The following is a 13,190-nucleotide window of genomic DNA, read 5'->3' as shown; positions in this document are numbered from 1 at the left end:
TATCAGAATTCAAGTGTCTTTATTTGTAAAATGGGGAATAATAGGGTGGGCTTGCTTGTGAAAAAAAATTAGTATTTGGAAGGTGTTCAAGAAATGACACCTTTCATTACCATCTTGGCATCCCACTGCTTCTGCAGCCTTTCCTAAAGTGTCACTGTGTGTCAAGCAGGAGGCATCTCTGCCTGGAGGATTTTGACGTGTGTGTGTGTGTGTGTGTGTGTGTGTGTTTTGGCAGGGGTGGGGTGGGGTTGACACCCTGGTAAATTACTGGCAAGGCTTTCGTACTTATCTTTCTTCTCCAGGCGTGCTGACCAGAAGTCATATTCCTGAATAAGCCCAACAGGTGCATTCCTAAGGGGAATAAGGTGGGAACATCAAAGGTGGGGGGAGTGCACAAAAGTCCCTGCAGACCAGTAGCTATCCATCCTTTGGCAACAGTCTGTGGCTACCCTGCCCCCTCCTCCAGATGCTTTTCTCGGTTAACACTGCCATCTAGTTCTGCCAATGACCTGTCAGCATGAGAAGCTTGCAGACAGTCATGCTGTCTCCTAAGTGCCATTCTGTGTATCCCTGTAAGCCCTTCAAACTGTATCATTAATATAATTGTTATGATTAAATAAAAATTTAATGTGCCTGCATGGATCTGCTGCACACGTATGGTAATGACTGGATGCTTCCTTTCATACGGCACTCAAATCACAAAACAGCAATCAGAACAGACAATACGGTAACCCCCTCCCAATTTTCAGCCATCTTACCCATGCACTGTAGCCCTGAAAATCTGAATATTCACTGACTTACAATTATGTCACAAGCTTTCCTGGGAAGCAAGAGGGTCAGAACTGCCTTAATAAAGAGAATCATTTCATATTCTTGCTACCTACCCACCTCTTTGGGGCTGCAGTTCTTTAGAACTTTCCTTCCTCATCTCCTCAGCATCAGCATTTTGCTATCATTTATATTCCAAGTGTTACCAACCAGCACCCGTGGACTCTTTAATCAATAGAAATTGACAAGGGGCCAGATGAGAATTTCAGACATGGCTTTATGGGGGCTTGTGCTACAGCATAAGGAAGTGAGAGCAAGCACCAGGTGTCCTTGCCCACTCCTTCACAAAGAGCTCCCTGGGTGCTCTGATGGGGTGACAGTGGGGGTGGACCCGCAGGCCAGACGGGGGCATGGCTCAGGCAGGTTGCCCATCCTTCTCGGCAGGGCCATATACAGAGACCACGTGCAGTTTCCCACTTCCTGTGCTGCCACCTCAGAATGCCAGACTTGCTCATACCGCCACCAGGAAGGCTGTGTAGCGGCCAACATTGTCCCTGCTGCACAGGCATGAGGTTGTTTTTAATCACTTGTGGTTGATTCACGGCCTTCAGCATCCCTTTGCTTAAGGAAGCTTTACCCCTTGGTCCGTTTATGGTTGCCAGCTTCCTGTTGTTCAAGGAGGCGCTGTCCAGGTGCAAGTGTCCTGGTAGATGACTCTAGGTCTCAGCCAATCTCATTCTCTCTTGAGGGATTCTACACCCATTATTCTTTTTTTAAAAAAACTTATTTATTTTATTTATTTATTTTTGGCTGCGTTGGGTCTTCGTTGCTGCACACAGGCTTTCTCTAGTTGCAGTGAGTGGGGGCTACTCTCTGTTGTGGTGTGCGGGCTTCTCATTGCAGTGGCTCGTCTTGTTGTGGAGCACAGGCTCTAGGCACATAGGCTTCAGTAGTTGTGGCACATGGGCTCAGTAGTTGTGGCTTGCGGGCTCTAGAGCACAGGCTCAGTAGTCGTGGTGCATGGGCTTAGTTGCTCCATGGCATGTGAGACCTTCCCAGACCAGGGCTCGAACCTGTGTCCTCTGCGTTGGCAGGCGGATTCTTAACCACTGTGCCACCAGGGAAGCCCTACACCCATTATTCTTAAGGGTCAAGGGGCCAAACATCTCTTCTTCTGGAGCCACTTCCTGCTGAACAGGGGCCACAGACCCTAGCCTACCCTAGAGGTGTAGAAGTCCCTTGATGACTGTTCCAAGGACCTAAAGGGACATGGGTCACCTTCTAATGGAACGGGTTGAAATCCCTGGGCCACCATGAACCTCACTTGGAACTGCTGAAGCCTGGAAGACACAAATCTAACTAAAAGATTAAACAGGCAGGGTCTGAACAATAACAGAAGAACTACTGCCACTAGAGGGCCCAGGAGACGCAGGAACCAAGTAATGCTAGGGATGTAACCTTTAATTGAGTCCCATATAGTTTGGGCAGTGGGGTAGCTGAACCCAAGTAACCACTTAGCTTGTTCATAAATTTCCTGAATATTTAGTTCAACTTCCCCCAAGTTGTTGATGTATGTACTGCAAGTTTTGTTAATTACTGCATAGACACCCTCTTGTTCAGCCAGAAGATAATCCAGGGTTAACCTACTGTCAAACACAACATTGTCTAAGGAATCTAGGGACTCCTGGAGGCCCCTTAAAGGCATCACCATTTTTTTTTTTTTTGGGCTGCGCCGAGTGAGGTTTTCGGGACCTTAGTTCCGTGACCAGGGATTGAACCCGTGCCCTCGGCAATGAAATCACTGAGTCCTAACCACTAGGGAATTCCCATCACCAGTTTTTGAGGCCAGGTTCTCCATGGCCTGTGTGGGTTTCTTAAGGTTGTTTTGTGATAGGGAAAAACGCCCCAGGGGCGGCCACTCCTATGGCCACCCCAATTCCTGCCAGGATTAGTCTGAGTACCCAGCTATGTCTGTTTTGAGAGGTGGCATTATTACATATGGTGGCACCTTGTCCTTTAGGGCCCAGTCGTCCCAAAGTGCATTCTCCCCGGAAGTGAACATTGTCTAAGCATGGATAGGCCATTGCTCGGAGAGGCCAGGAGAAGGAGGAATTTGGGTTCCCTTCGAAGGGTAGTTTATTTTGGGGTGGACCACAGAGGAACAGATGTCCAGTGGGGGTGCAAGCTTGGCGGGGTGAAGTGGAATTAAACTATCGACGTAAAAGGGAACCCCAGCTAGGTGCATTATTGCATCTGGGGGACAGGGGCCCTCCGTCTAGTGGTCCTCCATCTAGTTCTGAGTTTTCCTCTATTCCCTCCTCGTCACTGAAGGCAGATGGGGTCTGATAGGTGAGCCTCCAGGAAGGGGCTGCTGTTCCCTTCCAGTGCATACAAGAGGTGTTGGGTTGGGTCCCTGGGGAGAGCAGAGATGGGTCTACACACCAACGAGTCTGGTTAGGAGTGCATGAGGAGCTTGAAGTGGAAAATGACATAGGATAAATAGAGAGCGAGCATCCCGTATCAGTAAGGCAGGTATCTGTCTGGCAGGGGCAATAGGGTTTTCCTTGCCCTGTGCAGAGAAGGGGCCGCTTGATCCAGAGACCGGTTTGGTTCCAAGGGTCTGTAAGCTCTACACACCCAATATCATCATGATCTTCGAGTTCCACTATTAGAAGCGGCGTGCTCCTAATGGGTTCAGAAGTCAGGATGAGATTAATGTCCTCATCTACAGGCACAAACCGGAACCGAGAAACCCCCTCTTGTGTGAGAGGATGACAGATCCAACAATTAGAGAGATTTTTTCCTGAGGCCAAAATGCTGGAATAGTTGACGACTGAGTTTTCTCTCCAGGTTCCCCTTCCCTTATTATTTTCTCCCCAGCCCCTCTTTAGGAGAAGGGCCAAGAGAAGTGCCCATGTTTTCCACTCCGTCATTGGTTCTGGTCTTCTAGACCCAGGAGGGACAAAAGAGTTGCTTTTTCAGTGGGGGTGGTTGAGCAAACCGGTAAGATGTGAGCAAAACTATAACAAAGTAAGCAAATAGAAGTCCAGCCTACCTTTACTCATCTGTTAGTAGTGGTGCTCGGTTTTTGAGTAAGTATCTCAGGCCTTCTACTGGCTCACAGGTGTATTCTTCTGTTGTGGCCTGTGGGGTTTTGGGAGGCAAGAGTTTTAATCTAGATAAATGTACCTAACTAGGTATTCCTTGTAGTTTAATGGCAGTGGGGGTGGCTAAAATTACTCTACAGGGGCCCTTTCATTTTGGTAACAGTTGATCTCCAGGGGATCCCTCCTTCCAAGTTTTAAGAAGAACCTGGACCCTGAAGTTAATTTGTGGAGGGGCTGCCCCTTCTGTTTTATCCCTAGTGGGACCTGGCAGTGCCTTCTTGGCTTAGTCCAAGATTGCCTTTTGTACCTGTCCCAGGTTAATAACACACTGTAGCCTCTGGCTCACTTCCTCATACCACTGGTAAGGAAGGGCGTCTCATAGGTCACTTCAAATGGTCTAAGCTTCAGGAGACTCCTGGGGGCTATGTGAACCCTGAGGAGTGCAATAAGAAGCAGGTTGGTCCAAGGCTCATGAATCTCTTGGCAAAGTTTTGTTAAGGTTTTCTTTAAAGTATGGTTCATTTTGTCTACTTTTCCTGAAGATTGGAGGTGCCAAGAGGTGTGCAGATTGTAGCTAATTCCAAGGCGGTCGATAGGCCTTGGGTGACGTTCGCTATGAGGGAGGGCCGATTATTGCTCTGGAGGGATTTTAGAAGCCCATACCGAGGAATCGTTTCTTATTTAAGAGGGACTTACAGACTTAAGTGGTCTTTTCAGATTGAGTGGGGAAGGCTTCCACCCATCCTATAAAAGTACTGACAGGCACAGGAATATATTTATATCCTGACTGTGGGGGCATTTGGGTGAAGTTTAATTGTCAGTCTTCCCCCAGGTATGTCCCACGGAGTTGAAGTGGCTTGAGTAATGAAGGAGGGATTGGATGGGCCTGCGGATTATTATGGGCACACAAATCACAGGCAAGGGTCACTCATTTTATTGTTCCTTTGAGCCCGTTTCCTGAAAAGGTCCTTTGTATCAAGTCCCATAGTGTATTCCCCCCACAGTACGTGGCACCATGTAAACCCTTAATGAGCCTCCTTTCTTGGGCCCCAGGGATAAGAAACTTGTCATCCTTTATATACCAGCCTGTGCTTTCTTTCTTATAGCCCCATTTTTCAGCATTCTCTTGTTCCTGTGGGGAATACTGGGGCAGGCCAGGGAGTTCAGGGGGGCCAATCATTAGGGCCATGATTTGGTCAGGCTCTTGCAACGGAACTGCCTGTTTTGTGGCCTGATCAGCTTTGTTATTTCCTTGGCTTATAAAGGACCCGTCCTTCTGATGGCCCTTACAGTGAATTACTGCCACCTGGGTCGGGAGCTGCACTGCTTCTGAAAGAGCCAAGATTAAATCTTTAGGTTTTATGGAAGAATTTCTAGCAGTTAACATTCCTCTCTCTCTCTCCAAATGGCAGCATGAGCGTGTAGTACATGGAATCCATATTTAGAATCAGTAAAAATATTTTTCTGGGCTGAAGTCTGGGGTGGTGGGGCCTTGGCTTCTATGATTTCATTTAAGCTAACTATAGCATCCTGCCATTCGGGTTCCCATCTCTATAAAACTACTCCCATCAGTGAACCGTTCAGCCTCAGGGTTGTCAAGGGGTTCATCTAGGAGACTGGATCTGCTGGAATAAGTTTGTTCTATTGTCTCTGTACACTGATGCAATAAATCTCCATTTTCGACAGCTGTGAGAGGAGTTGCTGGGTTTAAGGCTTGGCACACCTTTAAAGTAATATCAGGGGTATCCATCAGGAGAGCCTGATATTTTGCTAACTTTCCCCTGGTTAACCAATGGTGTCCTTTGGCTTCTAACACAGATTGCACCTGATGAAGAGTTGATGCATCTAGGTGTTGTCCCACGGTGAGCTCAGAAGGCTCACTGACCAGTAGGGCCGTGGCTGCCACCACCTGTAGGCAGCTGGGGCATCTCGGGGCTGAGTCCAGTTGTTTTGAAAAGTAAACCACTGGCCTTTGATCTGCTCCCAGCTTTTGGGTCAGGACTCCTAGTGCTATCCCTGACCTCTCATCGATAGGGTGAAGGGTTTGTCTAAATTTGAAAGCCCTAGTGCTGGTGCCCTACTCAACTCAATCTTTAGGGTCTCAAAGTCCCACTGGTGGTCCCTACTCCATTAGAGGGGTTCCCTTTCTTCTCCCTTTAGAGCTTCCTGTAGGGCTTTGATTATAAGGCCATAATCTGGAATTCAGATACGGCAGAACCCAGCCATTCTGAGAAAGCCTCCGAGCTGTCTCTTTGTGGTTGGCAATGGTAATGCATTAATGGCTGTTTTCTGATTTATGGCCAGGGCTCATGCGATGGGGGTCAAAACAAACCCTAAATATTGAACCTCTTGCTGTGAAATCTGAGTCTTTGTTGGGGAGACTTTATATCCCCTTTCTGCCAGGAAATTTAGGACCTTAACAGTATTCTGATCTGAATCTTGCTTCACCTTTTTTAGGTAAAGGACCTTAGGACCTTATTAATAGGTCATCAACATACTGTAACAGAGTTCCATTTTTCAGGCTCAGTTCCCTCAGTTCTTTTCCTATCGCATTTCCAAAAAGACAGCAGCTGTCCCGAAGGCCCTGTGGAAGCACTGTCCAAGTGTAGTGAATAGCTTCCCGGGTGTCAAGTTCCTTCCATTCAAAGGCAAAAAGGTACTGGGAGTCTGGATGTAGGGGGATACAGAAAAATACATCCTTGAGGTCTAACACAGAGAAGTATTGAGCACCCCCTGGCATTTGAGTACTGTGTACAGGTTTGGCACCATTGGGTGAATGGGATGGATGACTGCCTCATGCACTGCTTGTAAGTCTTGCACCAACCAGTATCACCGTATCCCCGGGAGGCTTTTGGATGGGGAGAATTAGAGAAGTGGACTAGCAGGGCCAAATGAGCCCAGGTTCTAGGAATTTGGTGAGCAGCAGTTGGCCCCCATCCCCACCCCTTCCCCTGCCTCAAGACCTCAGGCTTTAAAGGATAGTACCTCTGCCAAGGGTATTTTCCCCCAGGCTTTTCCTCTATTTCTATTGGGGGAACATGCTTTGCCTTTCCTGGTACCAATACGTCCCAAACCACACGATCTACCTGTTGCCTAATTTCTTGGGGACTATTTTTATGACCAAAAGGCGGGTCATCTGGGGCTACTAACAGATGCAATCTCTGTTCCTTCTGGGACCGCACCCTGTTCTAAGAGTACTAGCTCCCAGTTTATTCAGCAAATCTCTTCTGAGGAGGGGGAGGCCATTCCGGCACATACAAAAAGGAAAGAGTGATGATACCAGAATCGACCTCACAGGTAAGGGGGTGGGATGTAAACTGTCTTACCTTTGGCCGCCCATCAATCCCCGTTACAGTACAGTCATGGTTGCAGAGGGGACCAGCAGGCCAACTCAGGACAAGGACACCCACCACTTAACCCAACAAATGGCAATAATACAGTTCAGAGCATGGAACTTTTAAAAATACAGACTAATAACTATAATAAACATTACTGAGAGACCGGGGGGAGCACAAGTTAAAAAAAGGTTAAAGTCGTCCAGAATTAGACAAAATCATGCTTACACTGCCTTTGGCAAGATGTACACACATTGCTGATGCTGGGTATTAGTTCCCTTACTTTTCTTCCCAGTTAGTACCTGCGTCCGTCACTAACACTTCGTGTCTCTGTACCTCAGTTTCCTCATATGGAAAATGGGTTGCGCCAGGTTTCTCCTGTTCAAAGCATTCTGTCCCCGCGTCTCCCCTCAGCACGCCTGCCCTGGCCACCTGGAAAAGGTGGGAGGGTTGTTTCTGCCGCCTTACTTTGTCCCCCCGACAGGCGAAGGTGCAGCGATGCACTGGGGGTGGAGGAGCGGGGACCACCCTCCAGAGTCCCCACACGCAAGGCCCACGAGATCGGGGGAACAGGAGAGCAGGCACTACTGAACGGATCTGACGGTAACCTGCGGGGAGCGCGGCGCCGCCCGGGCCCAAGGTGCATTCCGGGCAGACGACAGGCGGCTCAGGACAGGAGAGCGCCCCCACCCTGCCCAGCTGTCTCTCAGCGCATAAAAGAGAAAAAAAGCCCCTCACTCCGCTCCACCCCACCGCCCCCGCTCAGCCCGGAGCCGCCCCGCGGCCCCTACCCCGAGGCCCAGGCGCCGCACGAACCTCTCTTCCCCGCACCGGTCCCTCGCGACGCCGCCGCGCTGCCCGCGCCCGCGGGAGGGCCCCCTCCTCGGTAGCGCCCCCTCCTCGGTAGCGCATCCGCTTCCAGGGCAGAGGGCGGGGCGGTGCCGGGGGGCGGGGCGAGAAACGGCGCGGAGGGCGGGGCCGGGAGGGCCGGGCCCAGAGTCCCCGCGGCCGCCCACGCCCAGGCCTGGCGCTGCTCCTCCCCGCTGCCAGCGTTCCCGCCGTCCACGGCTGTCCGCGTTTCCGCCGCCCGCGTTCGCCCCGCGTCCCCGAGTTCCCGCGTCCCCGCGTCCCCGCGTCCCGAGCGGCCGCGCCCCCTGAACCGGAACCGCTTGCGGCCGCCGGCGCGGAGCCGGGCCGACCGGGAAGCGTAGGCGGCTGCGCGGCGCCCGCCATGGCGGCGGCGGGGTGAGCCGGGCCGGGCGGCCGCAGTCGCGCGGGCGCGGGCGCTCCTCCGCCGCGGACAGGCCGCCGGGCCGGGCGAGGGGAGCCGGGCCGCCCATGGCGAGGCCGCGCCGCCGCCGCCGCTGCTGACCCGGGGCCGCGCCGGGGCCGGGGCGCCCGCCATGGGGAACACCGCCTCGTGCTGCGTGTCGTCCAGCCCCAAGCTCCGCAGGAATGCCCACTCGCGGCTGGAGTCCTGCCGGCCCGACGCCGACTTGAGCCGCGAGGACACGGGCTGCAACCTGCAGCACATCAGCGACCGGGAGAACATCGACGGTGAGGCGGGCGGGCGGGGGTCCCTCCGATTCCTCCGACGCCCCGCGCCGCCTGAGCGCGCGCCCCGCATCCCGCCCGGCGGCCGTTGCTCTCGGTCCTGCCCCGCGAGCGGGCCAGGGTCTTCGCCCCCGAGAGCGGGCCTGGGCGGGGTCCAGGCCGGGCTCCGGCCGTCTGTCCGGCGGAGCCGCCTGTCTAGTTGCGCGCAGAAGGGTGAGGTCGTCCGTCCTCCGAAAGGCGAAGGGTATGGGGACCCTGGGCAGGCCGAGGACTGGGTGCCTGGGTCAGCTGCCCGGAAACTCGCCAGTTGATCCCACTTGCTGGCCTTCAGCCCATTTCCATGAAAAACTAACCTCCCCAAAACACCACCAACAAAAAGCTTTTTTTGGGGGGGGGGTTTAAGAGACTGCAGTCAGATAGCTTCACCAGAATTCTTTAAAATTTTTTCTTTACGGTATTATCACAGTGATTTGCAGAGAGCTTTGGAATAAGTCCCCTCGTTTTTGCTTGGGGCTGAATTACAGTCCCGTGAATTTCTGATTGATTGGAATGACTTTTGGTTTGGATTAGTGTTTGTAAAGGAAGTTAAAGGACTGATCGCTGCGCCTAGTAATGGTTGTTTATTTTATTGGTCTTACAGTACCTTTATTAGTACCATCTTATCAATAAGCGACGTGGTTTAATATCTACAGATGGGTAGTTTATGCATCATACAGTTTATAAGTTTTCACCTTAAAAATTGGAAATATATTTTTATGACAACTTGACTTTTTTTTTAACCATTGAATCTTTTCACAGTTGATGTGGTTGAACTAATCTGAAAAAATTTCTTGTGTGAATGAATTGGCACAAGCCTATCGTAATTTATTCTTGTCGCTTTTAGGATGGCACATTCCATGTAGTATGCAAAGCCAAATTTAAACTCTACCAAAGGGAAGAATTTTCTTATTGTTTGGCCTCATTTAATTTCTTCTAAATAGTAAATTCTTCTTTTTAGGACAACAACTTTATTAAATGAGTACCATATGTAAAAGAGACTAAAAGAATGTCTGGTTTATAGTAGGCACTTAGTAAATTAGGGCTCAGTATGACATTTCTAGTGGTGTTATTTTAGACTTCCATTATGTTGACCTACTCTTTAGTTGCCTTTGAACTATAACCGTACTTTATTTTTAAATTTATGCGTTTAAAAGCATCTAGCAGGATATTAAGTTCGGTCTGTCATGATCATTCCTATGGTCTCAAGCACCTGAAAGAAGTGGCCAGCATGTAATAAACACTAAATATTGTGTTTTACAGGAATGAATGAATGATTTTGTTGTAGGAAATCATCACTTAGTCCTATATAATGTTGGAGCATTGAAGATAATTTCTCCCTTATGTTGTGCCCTAATATCAGGTAGAGGCGTTGTGTTTTAAATAATGGATTAAAATAATACAAACAAAAGGAAGACTCTCATTTCTTAGACCCAGGCTGCGTGTTATTATTGCCTATAGTAAGGAAACAGGAAAATAAAAGTAATTGTAATCAGCTATTCGGCAGTAAGGCTTAGAAGGATTTTGCCAGAAAAAAATAGAGTAGTGTTGTGTTCTTTCATTTGGAAGAAATCTAAGTTTTGGTCATCATTCGCTTTTGAGAAAACATTTGGAAGAGCAGCAGCTCTTGTTTTGGAGGTTTGGGGAGGTTTGAGAGACTATAGAGCAGGTTAAGAGGATTTCTAATCTGGGCTGTAGACGATTTCTAATCTGGGCTGTAGTGGCTTCTCACCCCAGAACCCAGTTGGTATGAGGCTAGTTTAAACCCAGAAATACTAATTCACTATTTAAACAATGTTCTCTCTGTCTGCCACATTCAGTCAATAATACTTGTAGTATTTACCTATTTGGCCATTCTCAACAGTTTCAATTAGAGCAGAAATCTAGGACTGGGCTTTGGCATTAGTATGTGTAAAGCGCTCCAGGTGATTCTAAGATGCAGCTGGATTGAAAATCGCTGGCTGGGTGAGCCTTGGAAGTGTCATTGTTGTTCAGGGGCATTTTCCGTGGAAATTCATTCTGTCCGAGGCTGGGAGAAGAGAATAGGTTTGCTTAAGTTGTAGTGTATAGATATACATATATATCTGTATTTTAACTTCTGATTATTAGGTGATTAGTAAACATGTAAAAACTGCATCTCAGGAGTTCTTGATTTTAGTAGGTAACAAAAGCTGAAGTGCCTAAGTACCATATTTCTTATACCCTGAAAGATCTTCCAGACAGCTAGTCTTGGAAGGTTCAGAGAAGTTCATGGAGCTGGGTTAGGTTAGTTTCTTTAGAGCACAAAGATATGAGGTTCATGTTTTCCCTGCCCAAACACAGCAGGTAATGTTTGTAGAATTTCAGTGACTGTGTTAGGCTTCCATGATGCCCACAGGCAACTTGCCTGCCTTTGTATTTAGTGTACCTTAGTGTTAGGTTATTCCTGTTTTATAAATTTATATTAGACTCATCAGTTACCCAGGTATTACTCCTGGTAAAATTACTGTGAGATTGAGAAAAAACAAAAACACTTAGCAACAGTGATGGTAATAAGTACAACCCTTACATATTGCTTACTCTGTGATGGATGCTGCTTTAATGCTTGACATCAGCTCATTCATTCAGTCGTCGCAGTAACCCTGGGGGTAATATTATCCTTACTTTAAGACCAAGAAATGAGGCAGAGAGGAGAAATGACTTGCCCAAAGTTATGGAGCCAGTAAATGACTAGTGGAAACTTTCCATTGTTGCTTGACTAGCCATCAAATATTAACTAAATATTAACTAGTGTGGGGTTGCCTTCTGGGGTAGGCTCTGTGTCACTGTGTCGTATCCATGGTTTCTCTGGGAAGGACTTCCTCCATCTGTAACATGCTGGATTTACCAGATTAGATTATTTTTGTGGGAGGAGAAGAAGAGGAATGGACTGAAGAGAATTTAAAATTCGGTGAGACTAAATAAATCAGGATAATTGTTAACATCTGTACCAGAGTGTCAGTTTGGGTTGACAAACTCAAACCTCAAAATGATTGGGAGCCACTTCATCCAAGGATCAGCTGTCATCCTTGACAATCCAATAGCTCCCTCATCTCATATCCAGTCTGCTAGGAAGGCATGACTCTCTATCTTCAAAATATATCCAGAGTCTGACTCCTTCTTAAAACCTCTCCTGCTGTTGCAATCTAAGCAGCCTGACTGGTCTCCCTGCTTCTCCCCTTACCCACCACGGTCTGTTCTCAACACTGCAGCTGTGCTGAGATCCTTTTCAAAACTTTAACACATCACTCCTCTGCTCAAAAAACTGCAGCGACTCCTTATGTCACATGGAGTAAAAGCCTTACAGTGAACTTGACAGTGGAGTCCTTCCAGTGGACTCCAAGGCCCTTTGTGATCTGCCTGCCTTCCTCAATCACTAGCTCTTTCTAGCCACACTGGCCTCCTTCAGTGCTGTTCCCTGAACACACCAGACATGCTGTCACTCCAGGACCTCTGCTCTGTCGCTCTGCCTGGAATGCTCTTCTCCATGTGTTCTCTTGGCCAGCCCCCCCTCAGCCCCTTCAGTCTTAGTTCAAGCCTCACTTTTTCAGTGAGGCCTTCCCAATCACCCCACTTTAACATTCCTCTGGTCACCCCATCAGCAATCCTAATATACATTTTGTGCACTATGATTTCTTAACTGCATGTCACCTGTAGTACATTGTATACACATATGTATGTATTGTAATAATATTTCTACTCTAGCGTATAAGTTCTGCTAGAACTTTTTTGTTCATTGATGTAACCTTAGTGCTTACAGTAGTGCCTGATACCTTGAAGAACCGCTTTAAATATTTGTTGAATGAATGAGTGAAGCCAGCCACTGAAGGACATCAGAGTCAGAGCATCAGTGTGTGTATTTATTGAGTGAGAGGAAGCAGAAGGAAGTAGAGAATGAATAAGACTTGTAATAATGAAAGCAGAGTGGATGTGAAACTTTTTGGTTGGTTTGCGTTTTAACCTGAGAGGTAAGCAGATAAGGTGATATCCTGAAAATGAAACTGAAGAAAGATTTCAAAGCATGACAAAAGAAAAAAACACGCCCAAACTGAAAGGAAACCAATGGCTGGTGGAAGTCTGTTTAACAGCGTGATATGTTTAGTCTTATTTCAGATGTCTCTTCAGATGAATGGCTTTAGCTGTGGTCTCACGTCCTTAAGGATCAAAGTGAGACTAAGATGCTTATAAATCAAAAAACACTGGATAAACAAATGTGATTATGGACATAGCCATTCATGTGACTTTCTTGGATTAAACGTGAAATGTGTTCTGGGATATATGGCACTGGTGTCTGAACCTCCCACGGCCAGGGAAGCTGGAAGCTTGAGGCGCTCCCCCAGGCACCGCAGGGTAGCTGGGGAAGCCAACTGCT

General features: G+C 48.3%; 2 protein-coding genes across 2 annotated transcripts in view; one reads left to right on the top strand and one right to left on the bottom strand.

The window, feature by feature from the left end:
- Positions 1-1,025: 1,025 nt before the first annotated feature.
- On the bottom strand, positions 1,026-5,869 carry LOC132526582 (endogenous retrovirus group V member 1 Env polyprotein-like). Its single transcript, XM_060160927.1, is given in 1 exon segment — positions 1,026-5,869. A coding segment is annotated over 1 exon segment (1,059 nt). The 5' UTR covers positions 3,702-5,869; the 3' UTR covers positions 1,026-2,642.
- Positions 5,870-8,550: 2,681 nt separating this feature from the next.
- The window catches only part of CCNY (cyclin Y), a 126,220-nt gene continuing 121,580 nt past the window's right edge, over positions 8,551-13,190 (top strand). The window contains exon 1 of the mRNA XM_060160720.1: positions 8,551-8,767. Coding sequence (XP_060016703.1) covers positions 8,614-8,767 — 154 coding nt within the window. The 5' untranslated portion in view covers positions 8,551-8,613. The remainder of the gene's footprint in view (positions 8,768-13,190) is intronic.

The sequence above is a fragment of the Lagenorhynchus albirostris genome, chromosome 1 (assembly GCF_949774975.1).
Source record: "Lagenorhynchus albirostris chromosome 1, mLagAlb1.1, whole genome shotgun sequence".
NCBI lineage: Eukaryota > Metazoa > Chordata > Mammalia > Artiodactyla > Delphinidae > Lagenorhynchus > Lagenorhynchus albirostris.
This window is presented reverse-complemented; position numbering and strand designations above follow the sequence as displayed.